The sequence below is a fragment of the Solanum dulcamara genome, chromosome 1 (genome assembly GCF_947179165.1).
Source record: "Solanum dulcamara chromosome 1, daSolDulc1.2, whole genome shotgun sequence".
NCBI classification, from domain to species: domain Eukaryota; kingdom Viridiplantae; phylum Streptophyta; class Magnoliopsida; order Solanales; family Solanaceae; genus Solanum; species Solanum dulcamara.
Genome location: NC_077237.1, coordinates 4,098,622 through 4,115,254, shown reverse-complemented (window position 1 = coordinate 4,115,254; position 16,633 = coordinate 4,098,622). Strand labels below are relative to the sequence as shown.

General features: G+C 31.3%; 1 protein-coding gene across 1 annotated transcript; it reads right to left on the bottom strand.

Annotated features, from left to right (window-relative positions):
• Window positions 1-1,947: 1,947 nt before the first annotated feature.
• On the bottom strand, window positions 1,948-9,914 carry LOC129898705 (probable LRR receptor-like serine/threonine-protein kinase At5g10290). Its single transcript, XM_055973353.1, has 12 exons — window positions 9,478-9,914; window positions 7,924-8,089; window positions 7,524-7,656; window positions 7,316-7,387; window positions 6,357-6,500; window positions 6,188-6,259; window positions 6,035-6,100; window positions 5,538-5,602; window positions 5,274-5,417; window positions 4,434-4,775; window positions 3,369-3,763; window positions 1,948-2,502 (listed from the first exon to the last, which is right to left on the bottom strand). Exons 2-12 carry the CDS (start codon window positions 7,988-7,990, stop codon window positions 2,188-2,190), a joined length of 1,815 nt encoding a protein of 604 aa, XP_055829328.1. The 5' UTR covers window positions 7,991-8,089; window positions 9,478-9,914; the 3' UTR covers window positions 1,948-2,187.
• Window positions 9,915-16,633: the final 6,719 nt, after the last annotated feature.

Genomic DNA, 16,633 nt, shown 5'->3' with positions numbered 1-16,633 from the left:
GGATACTTTTTAACACTTATTTGTTACTTAAAATACTGAAAGATAAATTAAAGACCACAAATTTAAATGAAAAAAATTAAACATCACCCCCAAAATAGGGCAAGAATGAGTACTAGAAAAACTTTTGCTTTAATTTTAGTGAATTTCTTCTTTGAAAAAAGAAATTTTAAATTCACTTTCATAAAGAGATAACCCCCTATGTTTCACTTAGTAGATCACAGATGTGGCATTGATTCCCCTATTTGTATTTGATCAAGTTTCATCGTCCTTTTCTCTTTTGAGTCAGGTTCTTAAGACAGAAAATCAGATTTTCTGAATATCTCTCTTCCATTCCATTGTGCTATGAGCAGACAATTTTGAAGACATAGAAGTTTAAGCTGGAGGATGGGATGGTGAAGGGGTTCTTTTTATCGGCCAAAGCGAGTGCAGCTATTGAGTGTGTTTCGCCACTCCTTGTCACGGCTCAAAGGGGTTTTGAAGGTTGCTTGCTAGCATTATTTCCTTATTAGTCCGTTTCAATTAATACATTTTTATATTTAAAAATAATTTAAATATAAATTCTTTATTTTACTCTTGATGGCGTGATTTTATGACCACATATTTAAAACTACAAATTTAAAAAATATTTCTTTCTTTTATAAACTTAATGAACACTGCCACATACAACAACAACTAAGGGAAGCACTTTTCCACTTTTTGGTACTTATCCAAACCAAATCACAATCCAAAAATGACAAGTATATTGTTCATCTCCCTTTTACTAAATCTCTTCATCACCACATATATATTCTATGAATCATCAATGTAAATTTCTCACCAAGTGTTCAAAATTTCCCAGTTCCCTATAGCAACTGGTAATATAAACTCTTCAATACATTCAATGGTCATAACTGTATCATGAGAGCAAATATCTTCCAAAAACATACAGAAAGTGTTCACAAAACCATTTAATTCCCAGTGGAAAAAGTGAAAAAGAGCAACTCGAGTCACGGATATATCAACGAACTCATATGTTCTATATGTATAAAGTGTATAGACTGCTATAACTTTTTTCACATGTAAGAATTTTATATCGAAAATGGAAAGAAGCACAATGGACGGGATGTAAGGGCGGAACAAGTATAAATATGCTTCACCATTGTCATATAATTACCTCATTTTGAAGCCTTTTGCAACTTGACAAGAGAGAAAAGAGAGTTGGGAGCCATGTCAGTTGATGCTCTTGCAATGTCGGGTGCAGATTACATGAAGTGCACCATTCACTTTGAAGATACTACGGAACAGAGGAGCTCGGAAAGGACACCACAGTACCTTCTTGCAGATGAAAGTGAGGGAGGGAATCATGATCATGGGCAATGGTTAGGAGGAAAAGCAAGGAGATGGGAAAATATCAACGTTGAAGCTGAGGCCACAGCATCTGCAAATGTGAAGCCAGTTTCTAGTCTTGTACAAGAAAGTTGTACATGTCATTAAAAGTATATAGTACCTTCACACGCTATGTTGCTCAGACTCTCCAAAAATGTTGTCACACCTGTGTCGGATCCTCCAAAAATGCACCAACTTTGGAGGATCGGACGCACACCTGCTAGCATTTTTGAAAAGTCTTGAGTAACATAGCCTTCACATGAGGATTAGATTTCCTTGTGATGTGATCACACTACCAAAGGATGTGAATTGTTCCAGGAAAGCTTAGTCTTTTAACAATGAATATGTGAAGCAAAACATATATACTGCATGATATATAAATCGTCACTTACCATAGCAAAAATGTAGCCTTTTCCCTGCAGATATCAACAAAAACGGAAAAACAAATAATTTACTGGTCAATTCTGTGTGTATGATGCAGTCAGTGTGTCGTACAACACGAAGAATACTAAAGACCTCCTCAATCCAGATAGCTCAAATCACTATAACAAAGATCGATGGTACAATTTGCACATTATGACAAAAGGGAAAAAATGAAATCATATGAAATAAAAAGAAAGTCGATATATTATGTCGCTGCACAGGCCAACCATACAGGAAAAAAATTGATTAAATATGAGAAGCAAACGAAAAACGATACAATCAAGATATGACACAAGCAATATTAAAACATGGATTGCTTGCCACTTAGTGACCAGTTCTATGCATCGAGGAGAGACTATTACAGGAAATTATGTACTTGTTTGGAGTTAACAGAATTTGTTATCTTCCACCAGACAATTCAACTGCGTCTTGATTATAGATTGAATCTTCGCCCCAATCAAATCGTCGTTGTAGTCTCTCGTATTCTTGCCTACGCGTAACTTCGACATGCTGCCACTCTTCCCACCGCTCAGCAAGCCCTTCTCCTTCCAACATTCGTACTACCTCTGACATTGCTGGACGGTCCTCTGGTGATCCTTGAGTGCACAGCAATGCAACTTGAATCATCATCTCTACTTCATCCATGTTATAGTTCCTATGTAGGTTGCGGTCAACAATAGCATCCAGCCTTTTCTCCCTTTGCAGTTTTTTGACCTTCAAGACGGCACATGCAGCCATTTCAATAACCAACAACAATATGCCCATTTTAGTCCCACAAAGTGGGGTCTGAGAAGGATAGAGCGTACGCAGACCCTACCCCTACCTCAGAGTAGAGAGGTTGTTTCTAATAGAAACTCGGCTCAAGGAAAAACAAACAAAAGCAGTCTAGAAGAAGTAATGGATGTGAAAGCATAACAAAGCATGGTGAACAATAACTACATCAACATACACGACAATCGAAATACAAGAAACAACATATAGTAACAATAAATGGAGGACAAGAAACTATAGGAGCAATGCTACGACTACTAGTAGTATGGACGGATAGCACAACAACACACTACCACCTACTAACCGTCTACCTTAATATGTGTCCTCTACAACCTCATATCTAAGGTCATGCCTATAGGAAGCAGATTAAGAAATTATGCGTCTTCTCATTGTTATTTCACTTTTTTTCACTAATTTACTTTATTCTTAAATGGGTATCCGACAAAAGAGGCTCGAGTATTAAGACCTATGTTCGACATGCAAAGGATTTGCGTAAGAGTTCTGTAAGGAAAATGAGACTTCTTTTTTTGTCCTTCCGACCTGCAGAATATAAAATTACAACATATACCAAGACAGTAAAAAAAGAAAAAAACTACGTATATAATTCATGGGAATGTCTCGTAATGGACAATGAGCCACCCACCAGTATGCAGCTTAGAGAAGAGTGAGAGTATAATCAGCAAAGGTAAGATAATAAAATAAACTTAGAAGAAACTGAATAATTTTAAAGGCCACGGTAAAAGTAATAACTAATATGCAGATCAATAGAATCTCAAGTTAATATCAGTCATTGAGTTATGTACACTCACATGGTCAAGTAACAAGACATCATCTTCTTCTTCTAGGCGTGAGAAGTCTATTGCGCGTTGACCAGTTACAATCTCCAAAAGCATGATTCCATATCCAAAAACATCAGTTTTTTCTGATGATTTCCCAGTGGACAAGTACTCAGGAGCTATATGGCCCATAGTACCCCGAACTTGAGTTGTCACGTTGGTTTTCCTAACATCAACTAACTTTGCCAAGCCAAAATCACCAACTACAGCCTCGAAATCTTCATCCAGTAAAACATTAGCTGCTTTAACATCACGATGAATAATTTTTGGATTACAATGTTCATGCAGGTATTCAAGTCCACGTGCAGTGCCCAGTGCCACACGCTTTCTGGTTGGCCAAGCTAAAACAGACTCCCCAGGTTTAAGTTCTGCATTTGACAAAATACTACAAATAAGAAGCCACCAAAATCTCATCACCTCTGGGAGAATAATGCTGAATTTTAAAGTTTGACTGACTACTGCATGTGTCATCTTCAATTCATGCAAGTTTTTCAAAAAAATCACCTTCTCGGGGAAAATGAGGGATGTGCAAGAATGGATTCATGAACTCATTTAAGCTCTCATTATGGATATCGGTCAATTTATACTCGAAGTAAGTTTCCTCGTGATGAGGTACAATCCAACTATGGCTCTTGAAGACTGAAGAGAACTAAATGTTCAAGAACTCACACACTTCTACGAATATTAGGAATACGAGTACCTATCCAAATACCCTCCTTTATTATCTGTTCAACTTGTCTAACTCTACTTTTGATCACTGGGAAAAAGTAGTATTAGACCCTTGATAGGAGTCTAATAGCCTAAAATCAAAATGAACTGATTTTAGAAGCTTGGCCAAATAGGCTATTAGACAGATAGACTCTTGACATAAGCATTTGACAACAAAATTCCAGACTTCTATAGAATTTTAGCTGAGTTTGGAGCAATGGTAACAAAAGAAAAAGGAGATCCCAGGACAATGTGATATTGAGATAAACAGGGAAGGCCTAGGGAAAACTGCAAACCAAGATGTAAGTACTATTGTGGAAAAATAAGTACCTCGTAGACGATAGGCAACACTTAGGTTCTGCATATACGGGTATACAAGCAAGCGTTCAGTCGGTGTGGTGCAAAATCCTATAAGCCGCAAAAGATTTCTATGAACAGCAACACTAATCATCTCAACTTCACGCTGAAATGCAGCATCTCCCCCAGGACTCTCATAGTCAGTTAACCGTTTTACAGCAACTTTAGTGCTGTCATTGAGCACTCCTTTATAAACCTTGCCAAAACCTCCCTGTCCAAGAACATTCTTTTCACTAAAGTTCTCAGTAGCGAGTTGCAATTCCCTCCATGCGAATCTCCTCAATTGACCAAATGGAATTCGTCTGTCAACCTCACCTGGGCACACCAAACAGACACAAGAAAAAACATCACAACATACTCAATGGACCTATACCATCTTATAGTGCAAGTGAACTAAAGTAATGCTGTTTAAAGAATTAGTTTCAAATTTAAGATGGAACTAAGAAATGTAGCAACAGGTAACTACTTTAGCCTCTCTTTTTTTTCTGGAGAGCTAACACATACTCCATCCATTTCAATTTGTTTAGTTGGTTTTGACTTGGCATGGAGTTTAAGAAAATATAGAGAACTTTTGAATCTTGTGGTCTTAACCTAAAGATATGTGTAATGTACCAAAATGTCATTTAATCTTGTGGTCCTAAACATGACACACGAAAAATTGAATTTAAAGAGTTGCCAAACAGGGAAAGGGTCATTCTTAATTACACAGACTAAAACAGAAAGTAAGACGAACAAATTGAAACGGAAGGAGTATTTTTTTGATGAGCTAACAACACATTGAAGTTAATATTGTATAAAACAGGTGATAAGGACCTGCAACATCAACAAAGATTTCACGTTCGTAGCCTTTGTGCCTCCCCCGCCAGAAAAATAGCATTAGTCCCCCAAGAAGGATAATTCCAAGAAATCCACCAACAATACCAATTACAAGACCTGTCTTTGATTTACTGGGAGAACCTGCCAGGATTTCAACTTCAGAATTTAGAATTGTACCAGGGTGCATAAATTATCTAACTGCCAAACATCTCCGGCAACATCTAACTTCAAAAATGTGGTATTTGCTCTTTCATCAATTACCTTCACTATCAGATACACAACGATGACTGAAGTTTAAGCCACAATTCAAATGGTTCTCTGAAAAACTAATAGGCAAACTGAGTTAAACTAATATCAACAGTTCTGACTCACACAAAAGAGGCAGGGGCTATTGTGAAAAGGGCATAATACACAAACAGACACTCAAACTTGGCTTTAGCTGGTAAGTAAACACTCCAACTTTGAGTATGCACATCTAGACACCTCAACTCGTCTTCATTGTGTCAGTTGAACACTCCAACTTACAAAAAGATCATCTAGACAACTCCAAAATTTATGTGTCACGTCAGCGTCAGGTGTCCACGAGACATTGGACTGTTTAGGTGTCACTTGAGACCAAGTTGAGGTGTCTAGATGTGTACTCTCAAAGTTGGAGTGCTTACTTGCCAGCTGAGGCCAAGTTTGAGTGTCTACTAATGCATTAAACAGCTTCAATCGATCATCTAAACTAAACAATGCAAGAATCGAGATCTGCATACTTGTATTTCGGGACTTGGAACAAGCTGTCAGGAACTTTTCCAGTAAGATCATTTAAAGCAAGCTGACTAGCAAAGAGATATCACCGAGTTAGGTCAATATCACTTGGCACACATTACAAGCACATCAAAGATCAGACTAAATTAATCACTTACAGGTTAATCAAGTTGGGAAGGCCAGAAAGTGACTCAGGGATAGTCCCAGACAGATTGTTTTGACTCAAAAACCTGTTCAAAGAAACATTAAAATAGACTCCTAAGTCAAACACTAAACGTAAAACTCAGTTCTAGAAAAAACAATAATCAATGAAATAATATTACTTACAGAAATTGAAGCTTTTTTAGATTGCCTAGGGAAGCTGGTATTTCTCCAGACAAACGGTTTTTTTCCAGATCCAACATGGTCAAGCTGGTCAAGTTTCCTAGTGCTTCAGGAATTTTACCAGTTATTCCATTTCCTTGCAAAGAACTACCAGGATGTTGGCCGCCGAGTCAGTTCAATACATAACACAACTAAGGACGTGAAAATTGATATTTCACAAATCTCACTAAAGTAGAACTTCCTATTGAAAAGAGCGAAAAGTTTATTTTTAAGAGATCTTCTTAGCAAATGTTACCAGTTATGACCTAAGAAATCTCATCAGAGGCACTACGGGAATAATGTGATAACGGACAAGAAAGGAAGATGAAATATCCAACACTCTATCAAAAGCATGACCAAAGACTCAAGAATGTCGTTTCCTAATTATTAACTTAAAATAATACTAATCTTTAGTTGGAAAATTGAGAATTAAAGGGTTTTCAACGCATTACCACAAAAATTGCAATTAGATTTCTACACATGCTTGTGTGGGTAGGAAAGTAATACAATGAAAAAAAGCTAAGATCCCAAACCATTCACGAGCAAAGATACAAGCAATCACCGGTCCCCAAACAAGAGTAGTTAGTAATGTTCCAATATCATGGGTAGATTAATATCAGATTGATGAAAGAAATAGATAAATACAGACTTCTAGAGTAGCACATAACCTAACAGACAATATTTTTATTTCACCATCACATTTTCCACAATGGTTTCAAATTGAGAGTTCGATGTTATTTAAAATTGAGAGTTCCTAAGTGGAGTGATTTATCTCTGACGTTATGATTAAAGTGCACACTTCAACTCAAGTCCAAAAACTAAATGGAGTATGGAGTTATGAAATTCCATTATACCTACGTAAATACATCATAGATAAAATTAGCATTCAATCGAAAATAATTCAACAAATTCTCTATACGTACAGAGTATTAAGATGCTTTAGAACACCTAATCTTGAAGTTAAAGTGCCAGTGAAGCCCATATTTGACAATGACCTGCAAATAAAGCCCAGGCAACATTAAATATAGCATTTCAGAATGGTAGTTGACCAACTAAAACTCAAGTGTTTTTGACCATAATTGTATCATGTACGTGGTGATCAATATGGCTCGCAAATTAACTTTAACTTACACCATCGAGACATTGCTGCTATCGTCACAAGTGATTTTTGACCAAGTGCATGGATTAACTTGATTCTGATTCCAATCAGAAAGTTGATCATTTGAAGCATTTAGTGAACTCTTCAATGCAAACAGTGCATCTCCTAATCAAAGGTCAGAGATTACAAAATAACAAATGTCACACTACTTTACGAGCAGAATAGAGACGACATTAAGTCAGCACCAGCAAAATGTGGACAAAATGAATGAATGAAAATACAACCCAACTATCAAAAAAAAAATACGGAAAGGATAAAACAATCCAACCCCTCTAAATTTTTCTTTATACCTTTGAATAGATAAAAGAGTAATCACAGGAAAGGATATCACTTTGTTAGTTTGCTAAAGTAGAAAATGGGAGAAGTGTGTACCCTGCTGATCAGGTGAGACGATTGAGTAGAAACATGCTAATATCAGAATTGCGAGGAACAGTTCCATATTGCAGTTGCTATTCAATTCTATAGATCAAGTAAACTTGTTCCCCTTCATCACTGTAACATAAAGCACTATCTTCCTTGGTAATGACAGATGGCAGTTCTGCAAAATATATTAGAAAGATTACTACAAGCAAAATTAGTATAACCTCAAGGGCAACAGCTAAGCCTAATTAAATATGGAAAAGAGATATTTGATGCAAGAACAACAACAACATATCCAATGTAATCCCATAAATGGGGAGAGGGTAGAGTGTACGCAGACTTTAGCCCTACATCATAGAGGTAGAGAGATTGATTCCGAAAGACCCTCGGCTCAAGGAAAAACATATCAAAGCAGATCGAAAAAGAAATAACTGAAGTGAAGGGATCATAGCAAAATACTATAGAAACCATTACAAAGCATTTTAAACACTCGTCTCCTCCATGGACCAATAACTACACCAAAAAAGTGTGATAATTGAAGTACAAGAGAACAAGAAGAAAAAGGTAGTGGTCGATGATATAAATCAATCACATGAGAAGAATAATACGGCATTGCATAATGCCCTCTATCAATAATGTAAAGCATGTAACCACATACTTCGAACTGCAAACCTCATATAAGCAAACTGTAGTAGTATTGCAGAATTGAAAAAGTTATTAGGAGTTGAAAGAACAACTAAACACTCATGTTCTCCATCCAAACAATATTTCAGCTACTACCAATAATTTCAACCATCCCAAGGAAGAATTGATTCACAAATTTCAAACAATCGACAAGTCTACCCTTTTCTTTCCTGAACAAAGACCAGATATTTTCACCAGCAATTCTTTGAATGTCTATTGGTTATATCTATCAGATAACTACAGGAAATTCATGATATGAAGCTACAACAAAACCTGCTAGATAATTCCCCCATTTTCTCAAAATACATCAAGTGAGTAATGAACTATAACAAAAGCTTTCAGTAACTTGGTAAGGGTAAACTCACAAAAATCCAACTTCTCAACTTCTTTGTTTTTTTTCACTGTTCCTTGTGGATTAATTTGGTCGCTCAACTAATAGCTATTATCTCATAATGTCGCCTTTCTTCTCGATTCCAAATTTCTTCAACAAAGAAAGTAATTTTCTGACATAATAACTATTAGTTGAGAAATCATTTGTGAAATCAACTATGCCCCTTACCCATGGTTAACAATTTAAATTTGACCTTCTTCTATTTCACCACATGTATCAGAAAAAACAAACAATTAGCAACTCCCCTCTCCACCCAAAAAGAAAAGAACCCCACATCCACAATTCAACAAAATCCATCAAGAACAATTTTTTCCAAGCAAAAGTTCAATTTTTTTCTTCCATAAGTCAAGTCAAATCAGAAAAGACAAACCCACTATATCAAAAAAACAAAACACCATTCTCAATACACCAAACAAATAACAGTAAATGACAGAATCTGAAAAAATGAACAGAACAAGAAACAAGAACAAGAGCTGAGTAAGTTTAAGTACCTTTAAGCAAGCACCAAACTTTTTAGGATGTCAAAGAAAGAGCAGAGTTTGAACCAAAGATTGAAACTTTACTTTGGATTAAACAAACAATAAGCTTTACAAAGCAAATCTTGGAAAAAAAAACACAAAAAAAGCTGTTCTTTGTTGTGCTGTAAAAAAATAAAAAAAGTTGTCAATGGAGAAGAACTTCAAGAAAGCTTCTATCTTTTGCATATGCTTTCTGCAATTATTACTACGTTTTAGTCTTCTCTTCTTGTCACTCCCAACAGTATTTCTTAGTCACCCCCCACACCCCAATACAATTCCATGGTGGCTAACTGGAAGTGGGCCCCACTTATTTTTCCATTCACTTTTGCTGGTAAAAATGTGAGGAAGGGATATTAGTAAATGGAAAGATCTTTGGTGTTTCCTAGTGAAACATAATGGGGTTCACTTCGGGGTATCAGGGCGTGCTGGAATGGTTAGGATATTATCCATTTTAATCAAATTTGAGTTTAAGCTATGAAACTTACAATTTCTTAGCAGGGAGCCCTTTACTTCACAGTTAAGGTCTGTTTGGAAACAACACAGCTTAGTAATTACAATGACATATTTGTTTGTCAGAATGTAATTATAAGTGTACTGTTTGGTTGTACAATCATAAGGTTATATTAAATTTTAAAAATAAAAGTTAATCATTTAAAATTTAAAAATTATATTAGACAAATACAAACCTTTACAAATGATATTAAATTAAATATTTATGATATATATTAATTAATAAACATACTTTCTTAACTAATATTATAAAAATAAATTTATTCATATTTTTTAAATTAGTATATTTTCATTAATTTAATCATAAAAACTAAAAGTATAATATATTTTATGAACATCATTGAAATGTATGTTTGACAAAATGTTAATATTATAAAAATAATGTCATAAAATTATTAAAACATTTGACAAAAAAATAATCTATCAAGTTTGACTAAAAAAATAAATGGTTTGCAATGTGAAATATCAAGTCAATACTACTAAAATAAATGAAATTGAAAATATGACATAAATTCTAAATTCAAAACAAAAAATTTAACATAATACACTTATATCAAATTTCAACACAGCGTACATAAATATGATTATAAAGAAAAGGAAAACGTAAGTCTATAACCTTATTTAATAATGAATTCTACTAAAATTAAAAATACATTTTTAGAAAATATTAGAATAATAAAAATATTTTATAAATAATAGAAATAAAAAATAAATTAAAATATATATATATATATATATATATATATATATATATATATATATATAAAAAAAAGAAGAATTTTAAAAAATTTCATGTAATTACACCAATTCTTTACTCTCCCTTGAAAATTAAAGAGTGTAATTACTTGGTCTACCAGAAATGCCAAAGAATGTAATTACACAAAATCTCAATTACATGATAGTTTTCCAAACAGGCCCTTAGTGAACTTATTCTATTTGAATTTGGATTAGTCAAACTCAATAATGCTACAGGCATTTATAAATCCAGAATTTTAACTAAGGGGTTCAACATTTAAAGAAGTAGATACATGAACTTGTCGAAAGAAGTTCGACATCTACTATATATACATAAAAAATTATCTTAATCATGTATAAATATTATAATTTTTCACCGAATGTGATTCGAACCCCCCTGACCATTAGGTGGCTCCGCCCCTGGCTACAGGTGGAAGAGAATTTGTCTTTCGCAAAAAAATGACATCATATTTATAACAAGATCAAATGAATGCTTATAGTGTATCCATTACCTGAATGATTTTTTTCCGTTAAAAAAATGATATTTTCCATATATTCTGCTATAGCGATTATGGTCTTAAGTTTCAATCCAATTCCAATAATGTAATTTTCGAAACGACATCGATAGAAAAACGCAAAACTACTTTACATTGTATGCTAAATACAACAAGCCCGATGACATCTTTATTTTATGAATTTCTTTGGTGAAGATTCTACACTATCATTAATTTTTCATGTGTAACTCGGATATCAAATCGTTAAAAAAAAAATATGGTATACTGAAAACAAAAAAGATCTTTCTTAATGGAGGGTCCCTAATTTTAAGTTGTTTTATTTTATTAAAAAATCTCCACTTCAAAAAAGGGAAAAAGTTATATGATTTTTTATAAAGGAGCATCCATGTCTTATGGAATGAAGAATAAAACTCTTTGTACCAAAAAAAAATGAAGAATATAATTCTACTCTGATAACATGAAAATAAAATTTTAGTCAATAATAGAATTTCAAATTGCATTAAAGCAAAAGGAGTATACCAAACTTGTTGTAAAGTGGCAAGGACCTTCACTATTAGAAGTGCAAATGCGTCGGTAGAAAGCGCTTTTCCTTAATAAAATTTTATGCGGTGTGAATTCGAATATAATTGAGGTTTAATATGAATATCAAATATCACGTGAAAAATCAAAAAAAAAAAACTACAAATTCCAAAATTGTAAATAAACTAAAAATTTGGATATGTCCTTTTCAAGACATTTTGGAATTTGACCCTTTTAGGTGAAAAACGTCAATTACACAATCCTTTTGCATTTTTAACACTTTTGGGTCAAGAGACTTGTGTTGATTTAGATGGTAATAGTACTTCTTCTTTTTTCAAGAAAATAAAATTACATATAAGAAAATCTACATTAACTAAACTCATTATTGAGAATATTACGAACTACTTTCTCCTGTCTCAAATTATTTATTGTGATTCCTTTTTACACATCTCTCAAAAAGCATTAATTATGAAGAATTTTTAACTATTTACTATTTATCGTTGTTTGAATAGTCATAATATTACGCTATAAGTGAAGTATTTGTACTTCAGTATTCAAGAACAATAACAGATAAAATAAATAATTAATTTTATCTTAAAATTTTAAAATATTAAAAAATTTGAAATAATTATTTTTAGAATTAAGACAGATAATTTAAGGCGAGGGGAGTAATATAGTTTGGCACTTCAATTTTACCTAACAAAGAGTGAGTTTGACTAGGATATAATTGAAGAATTCACAAAATATTAACTATAAATTAAATTTTTGACCACTTGGACCATATCATAGTTTATTGATTCTTCATCTGACATTATATAATGATCTCATTAACTTTCACAAGATAACTTAGAAATCACTTAAGTAAATCTTCCTCTCTCTCTTTTTTTTTTGGTGGGTGGGTGGAGGAGGAGCGGATGGGAGAGGAATCGAGAAAATATTTATCTGCATTCGATATTTTTAATAAATTAATAATTAATAGAAATTTTACCCAGAAAAGCTAAACGTGCTTTTTAAATTTTAAAAAATTATCTATGAGCTAATGTGCTTGATCAAACATGCTATAAGAGCCATAAGCTAAAGTAATAATGATAAATTTACATTAAGACATGTATCTTACATTGATTTATTATAAACATTTAATGAGAATAAATATTTTATATACCCTATTAATATTGCTAATTAAGATCAAAATAAAATCCCATAAAAGATTAGTGTGGGCAAGTGGGTCCAACATGCCAACAAATATAAAGAAAACTTGATTATAAAAATGTGTTCTTTTTAAATGCTACCTTCTTTTTAAATGCTGCCTAACAAAAGAATGGATCACTATAATATTTTTACATAATAAATAAGTATCCACTAGTTTCTTCATATACACTGAAGCAATCAATATAATTATGACAGAAAATTCTCCAACAATTTTCTAACCAATCAAATTGTCAAAGAACAAGCCATAATGTCCCAGTCAACATTGTCAGTTTGTTATTTTATTTTAATAGTGATATTGTTTTCTTGCCAAATATGATAATGATGTGTTTAACATTATTAATAATAATATATCTGATTTAATTTTATAAATTAAATCCTAAGAGGATACTATTTATGCAAATCGTACTTTATTTTTGTGTAATCAGTGACGGAGTCAGGATTGACAATAAAAGAGTTTAAAATTTGAAAAAGTAGACATACGAATTAGCCGAAAGAGGTTCGACATCTATTATTTATACATAAAAATTATTTTAATCATGTATAAATATTATAATTTTTTGTTGAAAAAGATTCGGATGAACACTTTAGCCACCATGTGGCTCCGCTCCTGTGTGCAATAGAAAATATCTTATTAGAAATAGAAAATAGTTTATTGAAAACGATGCGAGTTCGAATTAAATCGGGTTGCATATGATTATCGTTTGGGAAACCATAAAAATTAAAAGAAGTGAGTGACAGAATGATTAGGTTTTTATAAATTCATATAAAAACACACAAAAAAAAAAATTGGAAGAAAATTTATGGTTGGATATTTATGGCTATATATTATCTTCTTTTCTTTTGAATAAATTTGGTATTATGTCATTTTCAAAGAATGGGAAGTTTTATAGCTTTCTTGAATTGAACCTTCATTTCAATTTTTTTGTTGTTATCCGGAAATTAAAGATTTTATTCTATCCTTCGGAAAGTTATTTTATGTTATATATCATTATTGTTTGTCAATCTCTCGTTCGAACTTCATATACGAAATATTTGAACAAGAACTCGAGAATTAAATTGAATTCAAATAGAGGTTCTATCTCACACCTTGTTTGATGGTTGTTACGCGTTGTATTGTATTGTATTGTTAGTTTAAATATAATTTTATTGATTATTACTTAACGTTTATGTAACGATCGATTTGGTGTGATCGCGTCTTATGTTAATATTTTCTTCTCATTTTGTCTTTACTTAATATTTACTAATCTTATTTTATCATTTATTCTACATTTTCATAGAATTTCTATCCAGTACCCTACTCTTTTGTTTGTAGATTTACTATTTAAATTGTTAATGTGTTACATTATGTAACGACGGAGAAACGATACAATCTATCTAAATTTTGTTGTTAAAACAATACAATACAATAGGATACATTATGAAACAATACGTGACAATCATTCAAACATAATGTTAGGGCTTAATAAATAGCACGCAAAAGATGGATCGAAAAAACAAAGACAAAATTTCAACATAAAAAGCGGCATCTTGCTCTTGAAATAATATTGATACATATTTATCAAACATCATAAATAAATTTAAAATAACTTATTTTTTAAAAAAAATAACTTATTTTTTAAAAAAAATAATCATTTTTCACAAGAATTTTTTTTGTAAAAAACATTTTCCTTCATACTAGATCTGGAGTTAATGCACTTCAGCTTATAATAGTCAAAGTTTTCTTATCCACTTATTTTATCTTTTTTTCCCGCTGACAATATTCAGAACAATTAATTATTTAAAAGTCAGAAAAAACAGTTCTCAACACGTGCACAATAGTTAGATTTCTCTATTGCAAAAAATAAATTGCAATTGGACGTCTTTCTGCTATTTTCTAGAATTAAAAAAAGCAATAAATACAGCAACTAGGCAAATTAAAATTATTCCCCCAAGTCTCAAATTATTTTTATAATTCTAATTTTCTCATTTTACTCGTAGTAGCAACTAGTAATTATTCTTCAAAACTATAATTATAAAGTAAATATACGATAAAGAAAAATTATATTCTTGAACTTTTTCTAAATCAATTTTATCTTCTCTTTTTTCTATTTCCTTGTATTATTAATTCGTCCACTAATTGTGCAAACCTCATTTTAATTTTTTCATTTTAATTTAGAATTTAATTCGAGTCATAAAATTGAGGCGTTTTTGTATGAATTTTTAACTTGATCTCAAAGTGAATTTCTTAATACAAATATCATATTTTGACCAAACTTATATTAGGTAATGTCATATTCATAATTTTCTCTCTAACTCTGTCCCTATTATATGTACACTAATAATCTCTTCTTCTTTATTTATATATATATCAAGTAAAGTAAAATACAGCTAAAGAAAATCGTCTAGAAAAAAGTGAAATGAATAAAATCATAAATTACCTTTACTACAACATGATAGAAAATATTTACTCTATAAAATTCTTTATATAATTAGGGACAGGGCATGCAGTCATGCAGACCGACCAATAATTCTAGTTCAGTAGTTAGATTAATTTTCTGTGGTCCATTTGTCCTTTTTTATGTTCTATGATGTAGGATAATATAATATCGATTATCATTATGGTAGAGTAATAAATATTTAACTATCTTTAGGGCATTTTTAATTCTAATATTAAATTTTATATTAAATTTGGTGTAAAATAATTTCAATCCACTGCATCAAATTTTATATTTAAAAAAAAATTTGCTCTCTTCATTATTATATTATTATTTCTTATTTTATTTATATTTTCTTATTTCATAAAATAAATTTTTTTCTAAAAACATTGACTATATATAATTTTCATATTGTTTCAGATTATAGTCATTTAATATAAAATTATTTTATATCATAATTTTTTAAATAATATAAATTGCTAGCAAATATTACATATTATACATAATAATGGATAACACAAATAAATGTGAAATCATTAACGAAATATAATAAAATAAACATTACACAATTAAAAATTTTATTTTAAGTAATACATGAATATTCAACTTTCAAGATCACTACAGTGCTTCCATAAATGCTCTATTAATGTATTACAGAGTTCAAAATGAGTTATATTATGTTTTGTTGTACTCTTTAAAATTATTAAGTTGTTGCTGTAATTTTTGTAGATTATTATGTTTTGTTGTACTCTTTAAAATTATTATGTATTTTATATTTCAATTTTGATGTATGTCAATTGCTAGTTTGTTGAATGTTTATTATTTTCGATAATTCTAAAGTATGTTGTATTTTTTATCCATCAATTTATATTTTTGCATATTTAATTTTTGCCAAGGTTAATTGCACTTATATCCAATTCAAATTTATTGTAGAATTAACATAAAATTAATTTCAAAAAAATTCAAGTAAAGGAAAATAATTTATAAAAAAAAAAATTAATGTAAAATTAAAATTATAAAAATATTACGTAAAACTAATAATTTTTTTAATTAAAACATATAATTTATATAATGTTTAATTAAAAGTATTGTATAATAAAATAATAAAAAGGGATAATTGGTGTGATAAGTAGTGTAGCACCAAATTTGGTGGTACACTATTCACACACCAAATTTGATGCAAAATTTGGCATGGATTGGAGCAACTTTACACCAAATATAGCATTT

What these genes read in the sequence shown, in the direction of transcription:
- LOC129898705 (XM_055973353.1), bottom strand. Translation starts at nt 7,990, where the DNA reads ATGGAACTGTTCCTCGCAATTCTGATATTAGCATGTTTCTACTCAATC. An exon ending in AATCTTTGTTGATGTTGCAG is followed by an intron (nt 4,776 to 5,273) that starts GTCCTTATCACC and finishes TGGTGTGCCCAG; the next exon opens with GTGAGGTTGACAGACGAATT. An exon ending in TGTTGCCTATCGTCTACGAG is followed by an intron (nt 3,764 to 4,433) that starts GTACTTATTTTT and finishes TGTCAAATGCAG; the next exon opens with AACTTAAACCTGGGGAGTCT.